General features: G+C 46.1%; 1 protein-coding gene across 4 annotated transcripts in view; it reads left to right on the forward strand.

Moving 5' to 3' along the window:
• Nucleotides 1-16,394, forward strand: part of LOC101426333 (uncharacterized) — a 166,541-nt gene extending 150,147 nt beyond the window's left edge. For 3 of the 4 annotated variants that reach the window (XM_058307234.2, XM_058307236.2, XM_058307237.2), the window contains 10 exons: nucleotides 3,902-4,051; nucleotides 4,875-4,928; nucleotides 6,153-6,320; nucleotides 8,049-8,201; nucleotides 8,444-8,578; nucleotides 9,176-9,328; nucleotides 10,696-10,905; nucleotides 12,904-13,021; nucleotides 14,939-15,066; nucleotides 16,198-16,394. In XM_058307234.2, coding sequence (XP_058163217.1) covers nucleotides 3,902-4,051; nucleotides 4,875-4,928; nucleotides 6,153-6,320; nucleotides 8,049-8,201; nucleotides 8,444-8,578; nucleotides 9,176-9,328; nucleotides 10,696-10,905; nucleotides 12,904-13,021; nucleotides 14,939-15,066; nucleotides 16,198-16,323 — 1,395 coding nt within the window. In that variant the 3' untranslated portion in view covers nucleotides 16,324-16,394. The remainder of the gene's footprint in view (nucleotides 1-3,901; nucleotides 4,052-4,874; nucleotides 4,929-6,152; nucleotides 6,321-8,048; nucleotides 8,202-8,443; nucleotides 8,579-9,175; nucleotides 9,329-10,695; nucleotides 10,906-12,903; nucleotides 13,022-14,938; nucleotides 15,067-16,197) is intronic. The other variant, XM_012528997.4, reaches the window with a different exon arrangement.

The following is a 16,394-nucleotide window of genomic DNA, read 5'->3' on the forward strand; positions in this document are numbered from 1 at the left end:
CCCGGAGAAATGGAGAGCTGGGGCCTGTGAGTCCCCTGCACCTGTCCCTCTCCCTTACCTCCTCTCCACATCTTCCTGCCTTCCCTCCTCAGACATTCCTCTCAGACCTGAGTTCCCTCCATGCCCCCTGTGAAGATGCCCTGCCTTCAGACTTCCTGCTCTGGGCCGTTCCCTTGAGCTGACCTTGAGTCCAGTCTCCTGAGGCCTCAGCAGGACCAGGGAGGGCAGGAAGAAACAAAACTTCTCTGGTCACTGGAGATGCTCAAGGGGACATCTTGGTTATTCCCACCTCTCTGGTGTTTGCAAACCCACCAGAGTGTTTTCATGCTTGCTGGGTGTATTAGTCCACCAAAGGAGTGCTTATGCAAATACCAGAAATCAGTTGGTGTTTATATGTATATATTTTTAAAGATTTATTTATTTCTCTCCCCTTCCCCCCCCCATCCTGGTTGTCTGTTCTCTGTGTCTATTTGCTGTGTCTTTGCCGCTTCAGTTGTTGTCAGCGGCACGGGAATCTGTGTTTCTTTTTGTTGCGGCATCTTGTTGTGTCAGCTCTCTGTGTATGCAGCACCATTCTTGGGCAGGCTGCACTTTTTTCACACTGGGCGGCTCTCCTTACGGGGCGCACTCCTTGCGCATGGACATCCCTGCGTGGCATGGCACTCCTTGCATGCATCAGCACTGCTCATGGGCCAGCTCCACATGGGTCAAGGAGGCCCGGGGTTTGAACCGCAGATCTCCCATGTGGTAGATGGACGCCCTAACCACTGGGCCAAGTCTGCCACCGGTTGGTGTTTATAAAGGGTATTTATTTGGGGTAGGAGCTTACAGATACCAGGCCATAAAGCATAAGTTACTTCCCTCACCAAAGTCTATTTCCACATGTGGGAGCAACGTGGCTGCCAACATCTGCCAGGGTTCAGGCTTCCTGGGATTGTCTCTTCCCAGGGCTTGCTTCCCTTTCCTCACAGCCGAGTTCCTCTGTGTGCTTACTTCCTGGGGCTTCAGCTCAAAACTCCAGCATCAAAATTCCAATATCAAAACTCCAACTTTCTTCTTTTGCTATGTCTTTTATCTGTGAGTCCACACCCACCAAGGGGTCAGGACTCAATGCCCTACTGATGTGGCCCAATCATAATTTAATTAAGTAAATGTGAAACTTTAGACAGACCAATTTACAAACATACTCCAGTATCTATTTTTGCAATTCATAACTATATCAAACTGCTACCCTGGGTAAAAGATTATTTGGCCAAGAGGGAAGTGTGTGCTGTAGGGCCGAGGGCCACTATTGGGATCTGTATCTGTGGTGGCTAGAGCAGAATTAGTTGGAGGAGCGTGTGCCCTGCTGAAGTTCTGGTGAAGGCCTTTCGGCACGCCCATGCACAGGCTCTGCTGTCCTGGAACAGTCCGCGGTGAGTCGCTCTGGCTGCCTGGGAGCGCTGGGCCTGGCCCAGCTGGGTGAGGTCACTGGCCACACCGTGCTGGCCTCCGATGCGGTCTCGTGGCATCTCACAGCTTCACTGTGGCAGGACAGGAAGTGTTTCCTTCGTCATGACTAAACCCTATTAGCCTTGGCCCATTTCACCCTAAAAGAGTCAAGGTTCAGGGGATCAACATTTGAGTTCCTTTGTCTGAGTGTCAGCGGCTAAATTCTGGCTCCCCTGCTGCTTGCTTTCCAAGGGGCAGGGTGGGACAAACAGTGTAAGTGAGGCAGGACCGACTGTCCTCACCCCATCCCACTGAGGGCCCCTTGAGGAGGGCTCCAGTGAGTGAGAGGCGGGCGGCGGCGGCTTAGGAGGGAAGCATGAGGTAAGGGCTCCTACTTCTACCTGCCTGGCTACCACCCAGAATCCTGGGGGGACCTGCCCAAGATGTTTTCATCTCCTCATTCCACTGTGCACATGTAGAGTGCATCCTGCCAAGCTGATACAGTTGATGGCTTTTTAAAAAGCTTTATTATCTCTTAGTTGTGTATATATATATATATATATATATATATATATATATATATATATCTTATGATTATATTGTATTAGAAAATAGAAATGGGATGTGTTAGAAAATGCACTCCTAATCTTACCACTCATTGTAATCGCTGTGGTTATTTTGGTATATTTCCTTCCCAACTTTACTTATAAATAGAGTTCTTTTCCTATTCATGCACATTTGTTTGGGTACAAAAGATTATTCTATGTGACCTTTTTTTGTAGTGTGCCCTTTTTTCACTTAACTTTAAGTTATAAATGTCTGTCCTTGTCAATAAACATAGCCACAGCATAATTTTTGGTGGCTGTTTAGTATGTCATTGTATAGATAGGCCAGAATGGGTTCAACCCATTTGCCATTGTTAGAAGCTTTAATTCCTAAGAGGACTTACTGGGTCAAAGATCATGATCATTTAAAAATCTTTTCCTAGATCCTGCCTGCCCTCCAAACTGCCAGACCAATCCACCCTCCCACTGGAGACACTTTTCCCGCCCCTTCCTCAATCAAGTGCTTTACCTTTATTTTCCATCTCTGCTACTTTGCCTCAGTAACGTGCCTTGGGGAAGCCCATTGAGCTGTCTCTGGAAGATGGTGGGGGCATTGAGGTTGTGCTCATTAGACAGTGCTCTGGGCCTACCAGAAAACCAATTCAGAGCCAGTGGACTCACCCTGGGCTCCAAGGGCAGCTTGGCTTCTGCAGCAGACTGCCAATGAGCAGGAGATGCCTGACCCCGGGCGTGTCCCAGGCAAGGCTTGTGTGGGGTGGAGGCTGGTCTAGAGCTGGCTCATGGACAGCCAGACCCACCTACGCACAAAGCACTGGTACAGGCACACAGGCCTCCCCACAGGCACACAGGCACTCAGGACTCAGGTACAGACACACAGAGAAACAGGGGACGACACCACACACAGACACAGACACACGTACCCACAGATGTGCACAGACACAGACACACTTACTGACAAAGACACAGAGAACCACACGCAGACACACAGATGTACAGAGGCCCCCACAGTGACACTCACGTGGACACATGGGTCCCAGTCCAGTGGCTCTGGGCTCTGTCCTACCTTCTCTCTCTTTCTCTCCCTTTTCTCTCCAGAGCCTAAACCTATAGGGCTGCCTTGGAGGGGTGGCCTTTTCCTCTGTTGCTTAATGGCCATCTCTTCAAAAAGGGCCAATCTCCTAGAGAAGGGAGGGACTGGCATAGCCTGGAATGAGCCGTACGGCCCTTAGATGGAGCAAGAGGGGTCCAGCCTGATGCCCCACCCTTCAGAGGGCTACCCTCCAACCTTCTCCAGCCACCCCCTTCCCCACAAGGTGAGAAATCTCTGGGGCCAAGGAGACATGCCTACCCAGGGCCCACATGGGCCTCTTCCCAGATGATCCTCCCCAGAGCAGGAGTGGACCTCACTGCCTCCATAGGGCAGCTGTGTGGAGGGAGGTGGATGGAGCCACAGCGTGCCCCACATGCATGGGGGGCCTCACAGTGTGCCACGAGGCTGTGGCACGAGGAAGAGGCAAAACTGCAAACTCTGAGCTGGGAACCAGCTCTCCCCAGGTTATCCCATTTCAGCACAGAACTTGGAGCCGTCCAAGAGTTCTAAATTCAGAACTGGATTACCTGGTCATTTCAAAGATCTATTTTTTGAGGAGGGAGCGAATTTAAGATATTTATTTTAATTGTTTGATTTATAACTTTTAAATATTTAAAGTATTTAGCTATGTGGTATGTGGGCCTCTATTTGCTTTCTTGACCTTGGCCATGCAAACTTCTAAAAGAGGCATGAAAGGTTAGAACCAGGATCCTGGGACAGGAGAAGGGGAGGCGGTGGCTGCTTTCTCCTGCCTGCCTGGCTTGGTGAGGCAGTCCTGCTGGAGCTGCTGTGGATGACGCCCCTGCCTTTTCAGATCACATTCAGGAAAGACCACCTCGAGTCCTGCCTCCTTTCTCTGGGTTGTGACGTGATGGCAAGAGAACGCAGCAACTTTGAGACCTACTCCATGTGCTATGAGCATGTGTTACAGCATGCAAGGCAGAGGCTCTGCCAGAAGGAACAAGTATGTTCCCAGAGAGATGAGAAGGGGGAATGGGTGTGGGCAGGGAGGCCCGGGAGTCACTGGGAAGAGAAAAGTAAAATCAAGTGAGAAATTTTTTCTTGTGCAAGAATTGAGGGTGGATGGTACTCCGCAAACTACTCTTCTCCTGGGCTCTGGTATTCTCAGCAGCAGAGTTGATGGTCCCAGCAACACTGAGCTGTGTGCTTTGCAGTTTTCTAGTGAGAAGTTAAGAGATGAGCCCCAAAGGGGCTGGGTTCCTGGGGAAGAGGAAGAGCTGACATTGACACCTTCAGTAAACACAAAGCGTTGTGAGCTGTTCCTGGTCTACCTAAACAGCCAGGATCCTTGAACAAACTCTGTCTTCAAGATGAATATCATGGGCCAGCTTCACTGATGAGATGTCCTTAAAATGAGATCCCATCAGTGAGGTCCAAGAGTCACTCTTAGACTACAGAGTTTTGAAAAGAATTGCATCAGACTTTCAATGTAATTTTAGATTGTACCTAAGAAAGGTCTGAAAGACTAGCCAAACTATCAAATTAAAATATCAAAAACTGAATATTGAGTTCACCCCCATTTTGGCTTATCACCATAGCTGAGTTCCCTGTGTTATGTGGATGCCTGGAAGTTGACACTGTCTTTTGATGCCATGTTGGACATCATAATGTCCAAAGGGTGACAAGCACAGTCCTGGCTCCATGTGAGCTCCAAATAAGGCTCCACTCATGCAAACAGGAGTGTGTAGAACAAGTGGTACTGCATTGGGCCATGATTGGAAGAGTAAAGGTTTGAATTTGGTTGTGCACTGCTTTCTCCTCCTCAGGAATTAGACATTGTACGAAGAGGTCAGAGTCTACCTGAAGAAGATGTTAGTCAGGTAGGTCAATTACTACCAAAAAGTGTTCTCTTCTCCATTTCTCAATTCCATCCTCTCAGAGTTATCCAGAAGTGGTACTTCTTAATATCATTTGCTTGTGCATCTTCAGGGGTGGGCTATAGAAGTCCTGTCAATGAAGGACCCCTACAGAAACACCCACAGGCACATGTTTCCACTTTTTGTAAGCAACTCTCCTTAAAGATTATGTCTTTCTTGAGTTTTAGGTTGGTTTTGTTATTTGTTATTGTTATGTTGTTCTAGTGTTTGGGTTTTCCCCCTCTTTTTTGTTTGTTTGTTATTTTGTGTATTCTTCTTTTTTGCTGTTGTCTTTTGAAGCCAGTTAAAGCATATTCCAAAGAAGATGAGATATTTGGATTGAGGTGTCAAAGGAAGGCCAGTTTGGAGACGGAGTCTGTTTTAGTTTTCTTGTTGCTAAAGCAAGTATCATGCAACAGGTTGGATTAAATAATGGGAATTTATTGAATCATGATTTTGAAGCTAGGAGGAGTCCATATCAAAGCATCATCAAGGAGATGCTTTCCCCCTGAAGATGGGTGGTCTGGGGCGGCTGCTGGAAATCCCTGGTCTGAGCTCCTCTGTCACATGGCAATACACATGGCAGGCTCACCTGGCCTCTCCCTTCTCTTCCACGTTCCACTGACTTTCAGCTTCGTGCCACTCCCTCGGTGGCTTTCTCTCTGTGTGTCTGGATTTCATTCTGCTTATAAAGGACTCTGTTAATAGGATTAAGACCAATCCTGACTGAGGTGGGCCACACCTTAAATGAAGAACCCTCCTCACAAGATCCTCCTCACAGTGGTTCACACCCACAGAAACGTGTTTTTCTGGAGTGCACAGCTCCAACCATCACAGAGACCAGGCCAGTTTGAAGTATTTTCTCGAACACAGAGTGTAAAAGTAGTTGCTCTTCTGGGGTCCTTCATGTAGCAGCTCTGTTTTGGGAACTTTGAGCCAACCTTAGATTCTCACACACACACACTTATACAACAGCACAGTCACTGTTTTCATCAGGTTCAAAGTAGAAGGGCAAATTCAACACTGATCCACACAGAACTGTTTTCTAGCTGCTGTTTGGAATTCCTAAATCATTTTCCATTTTTTGTAGCTTTATTGAGATATATCCATATACCATACAATCCATCCAAGTGTACAATCAATGACTTTTAGTATATCCATTTTTTTTAAAAAGATTTCTGCTGCTAGGTTGCAGATCTCAGCCACGATTTGATCATGGAAATCACTGCTCTCAGAGCCCGACTCACAGATTTGGAAGAGGAGAATCTAAATCTCAGAAAGCAGATTAGAAAAGAAGTCCAGGAAGAATATGAAGCATTAGTCCAAGCTTTGTTCATGACCTGTTTACAAATAAAAGTGAGTGTCCTGTGATGGATGGCTGCACAGACCTGTGGGGAGCCTGGTGTAACTGATTCCCACGTTGGCCACACACAGAGGGATCAGTGACAGGATGGGCTTTGTGGTAAAGAGAGACTCTTGATCTCAAGAATCTTCCAACCCTGAGCTTTTGCTGCAGAGAGAAGTCAGCACTGGGTGGTCAATATTGATCACAATAGACACTGACTTTTAGATAACTTGGATGTTTGCTACTTTTCACATTCTGTTGCCAGTTACCATTGTCACCATCTGCTTGCTTTTGGGGCTGGGGTCTCCTGCAGTTTGTCTGCTGAAGGTAGCTCTGCAAATGGGAGAGCACAGTGCCCAGGCCAGGACAGACCCCAGGGTAGGGGCAGCAAACCTCCCCTGAGCACCCCCTGGGCAGATTCAGAAGCTGGATTGGCTTTCAGAGAGTTTTCCAGCTCTCAAAATGCCCGCCAGCCTCTCTCACACACCCAGTGTCAGGAGCTGCTGAGCTGTCAGTGAAGATCCATCCAGCAGAGAAGGGACTGGGCTCCCGTGTGCCCACAGCACTGCGGAAGCCGGGCGCTCTCTTCCGGCGTCCAAGCAGCCGTAAGATGGATGGCCTGCACCTAAAACGGGCCCTCAGGGAGCCTGGTCAGCAGCCCAGCAGGTGTGAAGTTCAGTACAACCCCCCACCCCTCAAGTCCAGCACGGCCTCCTCCAATGCTCCTGCCTTCCTGCTGTTGGAGCCACTGCAGAGCTCGCCACATTTGGGTCCTCGCTGCTTGTCTCTCTCTGGGAATTCCAGCCTGGTGCCTGGGTCGTTGTGTGACAAGACCTTCCCCTGTGTCTCTGCCTGGGCCAGTCATTCCAGAGGGCATTGGGGATCTCCTGCTCACTTGCGAAGGGACCTCAAATGCTTGCAGACATTAAAGGATCAAAATCAAAATGCTGGGCTGGTGCTGAGGAGAGGGGTGAGCAGGCGCTGAAGGCTAGAATTCGCTGAGACCTTTCCTGGGTGAAATGATTCGAGAAACTTCTTAAAGTCTTTTAAGATTCTGCCAGATTCCTAGACGAAAAGCAGATCATTTACTTCTTTCAAGCTAAAACAGTTCCAGCAAGTCTCCCAGCATAGGGAATCCCGGTTCTGCCCCAGGTTTCAAGAAAGTTGGGAAACTGCAGCATGAGGTGGGCAGGAAGGCTTCTGTCGTGGCTCCCCAGCTGGCATGACTCTCCTACCTTCCTCTCCAGAGAAATAGTTGAAAGAACACCCCTCCCTGCTCACCCCAGGGATGCTCGGCCCACAGTTAGGTCTTTTCACCCTTGCCAGGAGCCATTTAGAATGGGGAATAAAATTTCTACTGGAATCTTAATAGGGAAACAGCCTGATTCCTTCCTCCACTTTATTTTTAATGGAGTTCCCTAATGCTCCTAGACAGCCTGATACTACAAAACCCTAGGCTCAACCTCCCAAGTTGTCCTCCCCAGGCACAGTCGGGACAGCAGGCTTTCTGTCTCTGACCCTCCCACTTGCTCGGTTTGCCTTGGTGTCTGACACTCTAGGCTTGCTCCTGGGTGGAAAAATTTTAAAGGGGCCATGTGTGTAACTTCCATGGAATAACTGTCTGGTTGAATGCTATTTTAATGTGAAATCATTGAAAGTTGACAAAATATCTCTTCCTCCCCTGTCCTTCACGCCCCTAAATCCATAGTACTTCCTTAACTTCAGTCTGCAATTTGCAGGAGAAGCTGGATGAGAATCAGCTTCATTTGATTCAGAAAGTGTGTGAGCTCGTCAGCGAGGTGAGACACGAAGGGATTGACAATATGAAGAACCTAAAGAAAAAATGGGGCTCTGCCAGACCTGGTGAAGGAAGGAAAGAAAACCCAGCCAAAGTATGTGATTTCCTTGCACGATGGGATAGCAGCATTTCCTCCTAGCATTTGACCCCCGTTAGCTCCCTTCGCGTTGCAGCCAGGTCTCCCTGAGAAAGCACTGCCCCAAGCATTTAAACAGGGCACTGGGGCTCGCTGCCCAATTGTGTCATTTTTTGGAAGGCTTGTTTCTGATGACAGGATTTATGCCCTCCCCAAGAAAAGTGTTGGGGGCAGTCTTTGCTGAGAGTGAGCCTTCCCAGCAGGAGCAGCTGCAGGCCTTGGAGGAGGACAACTGCAGCCTGGCCGCGCTGGTGTGCAAAGCAAGGAACCTGGGCCGCTGGCGGCTGGCGGCACAGCAGGTGCACTTCCGCAGGCAGCTGAGCAGGGCAGAGGAGGTGAGTGCCAGCAGGGGACTCGGCCCGCCCGGGGGTGGCTGGCCGCCTCTGCCACAGCTGGTGTGCTGGTGGCCCTGGTGGCCCTTGGCAGCTGTGCCGAAGCATCTGACAGTTGGAGATTTTTCTTGCATTTGGGGCAATGTCAGAACCTCGGGAGAAATAGGAAAGAGGCAGAAGAAAGTAGTGAAGGAGAGTGGATCAAAGAGTTTAGCACAGGGGCAGGGAAAAGTTCGTGATGTTTTACCAAGGGCTTGAGGCTGCTTTGTCAAAATATTGCACATCTTTGAGTTTCATACATGATTCATCTGAGGAAAATGAAATAACAAAATAACAAATGGAAAAACTGCTTTAAAACAAATTGAAACCAAAACACATTGATAGCAGCTTGGAAAGCTTTGCTGTTACTGTTTCTGAAAGTATTCACTCTGATTTGGTCCACTATTCTTAATTAAAATCATGGAAGCAGGGGCAAACAGGAGCTTCATCATACCAGAAGTTTCAAAAGAATGATGGATGATGAAACGGTTTCTATGCTGCTTGTGAAACCAAAACCATAGGAATTTATTTCCTATCTTGCTGTGTTTGGGATGTTTTCAGGAAGCTATTCAAAGCAAAAAAGAGTGTTTCCGCATCAAGCTAATGGCAGAACGAGAAGCAGTATTATTTCGTCAACAGTTACTGGCTCTAAGGCAGGCACTGGCCAGGGCCCAGGCTGACAAAGCAAGGATATGGAAGCAGCAAGATGAACAGGTATCTGGGCCTCAGAATATCTCTTCCTCTCTTTGAACACGCTTTGCAAAGCTGAACAGAGCTGTGCACTGTGAAGCTGAGCAGATCTTATGGCCTGAAAAAGATGGCCAGGACCTCAGCTTCCCTCCTTCTCCCTCCTAGTCCAGCCCAGAAACCAAGGGCAGCGGCCAATGGGCCTTCGTTCTTATGCGTGTTTGACTGAGATGGTAAAGCGTCGCTCACACGCAAGATTGTTCCCCTGTGTGTGTGTGTGTGTGTGTGTGTGTGTGTGTACACTTCACGGAGCTTCTTTTTCTCTGCCTTGAATACAACACCTTTCATAGTCCAAGCCCACTTCCCATTGACAGCAACCCTCTGCACAGAGAGTGGTCCAGCCACCAGCCCGTCCTCCAGAGAATCTGAGGTCCTTATCTGTTGATCCATATTTAGTCTCACTCTCAGATTTTACTGCTGCCCAATAAGGGGCTGGCACCAAAATAAAGGTGTTTTAAGTCTAAACTCTTAGTAACTATGCCAACCCTCTGAGCATGAATCAAGCAGAGGGACCTTGGTTTAGAGAGAGAAGAACTGAATCTAAACAACAGCCTGGGAAAACTGGGTGTACTTAAAGTGTGAAATATAATTTACTTATTTATGTATTTTGGGCTCTAGGTCTTCATTATTGTACACCAGTGAATTAATTATATAAAGGGCTTGGTAAACTGGTAAGTCTCCATACACATGTCAATTATTATAACTCTTAACATTCTAATTAAGGACTGACCAGCTAGTACTGACAGTATTACTCAGAAAAACCTCAGAGCAGAACCACACTATCACTACTGTTTTCCTTTTTAACCAAGTAGAACCTGCTTTCCCCAAAGTCATTTTGGAAATTAAAGCCAAGATTAGCCCCTCCCTTCCTCACCCCACTGCATATATTCCATCACCCTTCCCCCAGCATTAAGCCTGAATCTCAAGTAGGCTCAATGACAATACAAGTGTAGCTTGTGCTGGGTATGATTATTTGATTAGCCATCTGGTTACTTGGCATACACGTTGAAATCCGATCTTGATTTGACCTGGTATTGCTGTGTTATGGCATGACCACTTTCCTGGCTTTTGGTGGGGATGGTGGGTTTTACATTTCTGCCTGAATTTGTCTGGGGGCTCACAATCTAAGTGCCCAGCAGAGCTCCATCTCGGTGGTCTGTGCCTGTGTAGAGGACAGTCAGCTGGGCGGGATCTCCCTGAGCCCACAAATGCACCCTTCAATTCTACCCCAGGCCCCATTGCGGGCAGATGCTGACCAGCCTTTCAGGCCCTGCCCTCTCTGGAGGAGTCCAGCCCTTGCCATCTTCATTTCCTTTGGCCTTTTCCTGCCCCAGGCTCAACTGCTGAAGGAGTTAGAGCACAGAGTGACCCAGGAGGCTCGCCACCGGCAGGAGCTGGATTTCATGAAGACATCCAGCATGGAGAAGCTTTTGGAAGATGTGGAGCAAAAGGAGCAGCAACTGCAGCTCCTTACAGAAGAGGCTGAGAGGGCTTCTAAACTGGGCCAGCTTCAGCAAAAGAAAATTAAGAGAGAGATCCAACAGGTAAATCCCAGTGAGCAGTAGGACCCGCTTGAAAGCACACTAGGCACGAACAATTTCATTCTTCTCCTGCCTTCTATGCCCCTCTCTTGTTTTCCGCAGCAGTGGTTCTCAACCTTTGGCTCATCTAGACACTCCGAGAAAATAGTAATATTTATACCCGCGCTAGGCAATTGCTCAGGCTGCTTGTAGCAAGAGGTGATGGCCTGACTGTCCAAGGCTGAAATCTTGGTACACTTGTAACCCACTTGAAAAACATGTTTCCCCAGAGTCCTCATTTTTGAACTAGGGATCCTTGAGAAAACTCTGAGGGGTAATCTGGAAAAGCTGCAAGCATCACAGAAGCTATTTTAGGAGGATTTTATTAAAAGTGTTATGAAACTGCAGAAACAAAAATGAAAGGCAGAAATGGTTTGCAATCAATACATTCTTGTTAAATATACCCCACGATAGAAAAAAAAAAAGGAGGAAATACTAAAATGTAAATATAGATTAATGCAAGGTCCAACAAAAGAGCACAGAATGTAATTCAATATAAAAGGAAAAAGAAGCAGCCCTTTTCAGAGCAGGCAATTCATGCATACTCATTGAATTAATTGAAGTCAATTAATTCACCAAAGATATGAGGAGAGAGGAGTTGGAAAATTAAATTAATTCTTGGCCAAGTTTTCCAAGTGCTTAAGGTGGAGATCGGTAAGGATCAGTGAGGAGAAATCTACAAAGATAAATGACCAAAAAAAAAAAAAAAAGGATAAAAATGGAATTTATGAAACTCTAGAGAAAATAGTTTTTCTAGAAATGGAGAAAGAAAATAAGTAGTTTTAGAAGAAAAGAAAAACTAGTCATATTTATTTCTTGAAAAGTAAACTAATATATGACTAAATCTGTAAGAAAAAATTGACATAACACATTTGTCCTACAAATGATGCTTTTCTAAAAGCCACCACAAAAATGGGAGGTTCATAGATTAGTGTCTCAAAGTCCTTTCTCATTAGATGTTGGTTCTTTGGTAAATGGCAGAGATTCTACAGATAGTCAAGAGAAATATTTTGAGATTTCTTCCAGTAAATACATATTTTCCAGATACGTATGTAAAAGCAGCTGTTGGCCCTTCCTAAAATACCTGTGCAGCTCTCCCCGCAGTTCACATACCCCTGGGCAGAACCCTGGGCACACCCACCCCACGTAGCAGGCCACCGACTTACTAGCCAGCGAAAGCCCCCGGCCAGCTGCCTGCCGACTCTGTGGGTAGGGAGTGACCATCTAGCCTCAGAGAGCATCAGTGTCCTTGCCGAGGTCGTTTGGAGTCGCACTGCCTGGTTCACCAGCCCACGTACTCCAAAGGTCATTAACTGTGGTGCCTTTGGGCATAGTCAATGGTCTCTCTGTGCCTTAGTTTCCTCATCAGTAAAATGGAAATAATAATGGTGCGTACTTTAGAGGGTTTGGGGGAGGATGAATTTAGTTAGCTCAAAACAAAGTGCTTAGAACAGTAAATTCAAAGATTGCCACCCAATATGGCCTTATTTCAGGCTTGGGAGACAGCTCAGGACATTGCCAGCAGAGGTGGCAATGATCTCTGTGCTCAGATCTGTGCTTAGCAGAGATCAACTCTTTCTTCTGCTCGAAACCATCAGCCGCTCCTGTGGGTCCTCGCCTGGCCTGGAAGGCCCTTTGTGAACTGGGCCCTCCTCTTCCCACTCCCCTTACCCCTCTCTATGGTGAAACAAACATAAAAGAAATTTTCCAAGTAAGCTCTTGTCTATTAGAAGGTACAAAAGGGGTCCCGAGCCCTGCCTTCGTTCCTCATTGGCTAAATTCTTACCTTCCTGGAGCTCTGGATTCTCAGAAGGCTGTGTTCAGCCTAACCAAGATTATTCCATCGACACTTGCGTTGCTGGGGTAGCCTGGGACCCACACCCTCCGTGGGAGCCCCTGTGTTCCGGGGAGCTCGGGTGTGCCCCACAGAGCGTCTCTGCTTCCCAAGCATCTCCCCCTCAGGTGAGAGGCCGGCTTGCCCAGGAGCGCAGCGTGAAGCTGGATGCCTTCCAGCGCCTGGAAGAGCTGCGGACTCAGCTGAGTGATGCCGAGAGATCAGCTGTCCAGAGCTCAGCAAGCGGTAAGGACGCCCCTCCTCCTTAGGACAGCCTCCAGTCTCCGGGGTCTGAAAGGAAGGAAGGTCTCAGTGACCAGTGATAGCAATCCAGTGGTTATCGAAGGGGTGCTCCATACTGTTTGTTGAAAGAATGCATAAAGCTTAATTCCAAGTATATAACGAATGTGCGGTCAGAGCTCTCTATTTGAGTTCACCTTGGAGTAGTGACTGAATACCAAGATGCTAAAGAGTTTCCTATACCAAAAGGTTTCAGTAACAAATCTGGCCCCGGGAATGGGTAATATACCACTTAAAGATAACCCTTTGTTGGATTTTGAAGCATTTTAATACCTTAGGACATATTTTTGCCAAAGTTATTCATAAAACACATTATAATTTGTGGGTGCTAGAGCTTAAGTCCTATGAAAATGCCCATCAAAATAGCCCTTTGGGCAGTGTAGCTGCGAGCGACGTGGCACACAGGGCAGACCTCAGGACATCTCTAAACCAGCTTTCCCCCCTATAAGACGAAGTCTAAATAAATTCTAAGTTCTCTTCTAGATCAGACTCTTGGAAAATATCACCAAAAATCAGTCACCATGATTGGCCTAGCTCAGCCTAGCCTCTTTTTCCTCAATGTATCTGGTGGTTGGATGTATGGGTTTTGGAGTGAGATGGCCAGAGTTCAAATCCTGCCAGCTGTGTGACCTTAGATAGGTTAATTAGCCTCTCCCTAAAACGGCAATAGCACTCAAAAGGCAAAAGTCGGCCATTTCTTCTTCCTTGGCTATTGTCCCAGCTGGAAGCTAGAGGTGACCCAGACCTCTCCTTTCTGCAGGAGCCATGGCAGCAGCATCCCTGGTCCCCACATCAGAAATGGAGACAGAGTTAAGGGGCCAGCTCCCTTTACTTGTCATTAACATGAATTTCCCTAGGGACCTGCAACTCCTGAGAGACTACAGTTTATTCTGGTGCAGTTACTCTCAAAGTGCTTAAGGAAAAAAATTGAATTCTCTTGGCTCACAAAACTGTAAAACACTCAGGGGTAGACTGGCTTAAGCTAGCTTGATCAGGGCTCAGACTGTTTCATGAGGACTGGTTTCTCGCCATCTCTGAACTCTGAGAACACTGGGAGGAAGAAGACATGCCATCTCATCTCATTTATCCACTTGCTGAGTCAGAAATCTGGGAGCCGTTCTTCCTCACCCTACAAATCCAGCTAATTACCAAGTCCTATTGGGTTTACTTCTACCCACCATAGTCCAAGTCGCCCATCATTTCTTTCATTTTCCCTTGGTCATGTGACCCACAGGCAAGAGAAGTCATCCAGGTTTTGACATCACTCAAAATTGATGAAGTACACAACCAATCCAAGGTCCACAGGATGGAGGAATAGAATATGGATTAGAGTGGACTTACTGATATTCTATTCATGAACTATTGTGATTAGTAATCAAAGAAAATGTGGCATTGGTGTGCAGAAAGTGGCCATGGTGGCTGCTGGGTGTGGGGAATGGGAGGAAGAGATGAGATGTGGAGACGTTTTGGGGACTTGGAGTTGTCCTGGGTGGTGCTGGATGGACAATTGCTGGACATTGTATGTCCTCCCATGGCCCACTGGATGGAACGTGGGAAAGTGTGGGCTATGATGTGGACCATTGAACATGAGGTGCAGTGGTGCTCAGAGATGTATTCACCAAATGCAATGAATGTCTCACGATGATGGAGGAGAATGTTGCTATGGGGGGAGTAGTGAGGTGAGGGGGGTGGGAGGTATATGGGGACCTCATATTTTTTTAATGGAATATTAAAAAAATGAATAAAGACAAAAAAAATTGATGAAGTTGGTTGAAATACCCATTTTAAGCTCTAAAATTTCATGAATTAAATCTGGGCCCAACATTGCAAATAGAGTTATAATTTAACATTTTTACATCATAGGCCTTGTATCCCAGGCTCATTACTCCCTAAGTTCTGCTTCCACATCATCCAGATACTCCCAGCAATGCTTTTTGAAGACTAATCTTATAGACAGTAAAACAACAAGGAGGATTCAAAGGCCAAAGAGCGTAAGTAATGACAAATTTGATAGTATGTATGAAATGATGAAAATTTTTAAATCTGAAGTTATGGCTTTACGGTCACTTCAAACTTACATTAGAAAAATTATATATTAGTGTCATTTCTAGGTGCTTTGGTCTAGATAAAAACATTCCAATGTTGAAATAATTAAGCCCAGTAGTATCCACACAATTACAAGTCAATTATGTGTGTGTGGAAGTCACTATTAACATTTTGTTATGTTCTCTGAATTTCTTCTTTAAAAAAAAGTGTCATCAACAATAATTAATTAGCATCAGATCCCTTCTCTAAGCTCCCTGACACAGGAGAAATAAAGCATTTTAGAAGGTCATTTTAAGACAAATGAGGAATCTACTCTCCAAGAAAATTCTCAGAATGCAGATTCAGTTAAAGTATAACAGGTTTCAGGAATTACTTTTTTAATAAAACAGCTTTTTATATAAAACAGCTTTTATATCCTCTTCCACTGCCTTCTCTATATGATTTTAATAAATATTATGCTCTTTGCTCCATTATCTTTCAGAATCCCGTTTAGTGATCTACATATCCAATCAACACATTTCAGTCAGACTTCTTCCCCTCTTACTTTGAGAAAAATTAGGAGAAAAAGATTTAATCATTTCTTCATTCTAAGGCCTCCTTTAAAGGTATAATTCTTGCAGCTGATGGTCAAGTTAAGGGGCCAATATTTGTTGCAGTATTTCTAAACACACAGTTAAAAGACAGAGAGGGAACATACAGGGGGAACATACCCAGCTGTGACTCACCACAGGCTTGACCCACCAGTTGCTCTGTGGTCCTCTTTCCCCGAAACATTAAATTTTAGTGTATGTCTATTTGTTTCCACATATGCCTTTTCCAAAGGAAAATTCATTTTGCATTAATAGAACTCCCAGAGCCTTCAAGATTCACTCAACCCGTTGACTGATTCATTCTTGACCAGGGGTCTTTATGTCCAGTGACAAAATATGTCCAAGAAGGCATGCTAAGTGGCCTAACCCAGACTGAACCAATGACCCTGGTCTCATGAGTAACAGCAACTTTTTATGAGGCTCTAATAAGAATTATTCATCATCTTCTTAAAAAGCACCAATATCTACTTAATATTTATTTTACAGGTACCTATTAAACACAAAAAAAGGAGTGATGATGTTTCCCTACCCAACATGGGAGAAAATGTTCAACTGGCAGCTTTTCAAGTTCAAACTGCTCCTTCCAGAATCCCATTCAGACTTGATTGGTAGTCATATCTCATTTTTCCAAGTTTTATTTCTGTAATCATCTGCATGAATAAAAATAACTCTAAACTGTTAAA

The sequence above is a fragment of the Dasypus novemcinctus genome, chromosome 11 (assembly GCF_030445035.2).
Source record: "Dasypus novemcinctus isolate mDasNov1 chromosome 11, mDasNov1.1.hap2, whole genome shotgun sequence".
In the NCBI taxonomy this organism is placed as follows: Eukaryota; Metazoa; Chordata; class Mammalia; order Cingulata; family Dasypodidae; genus Dasypus; species Dasypus novemcinctus.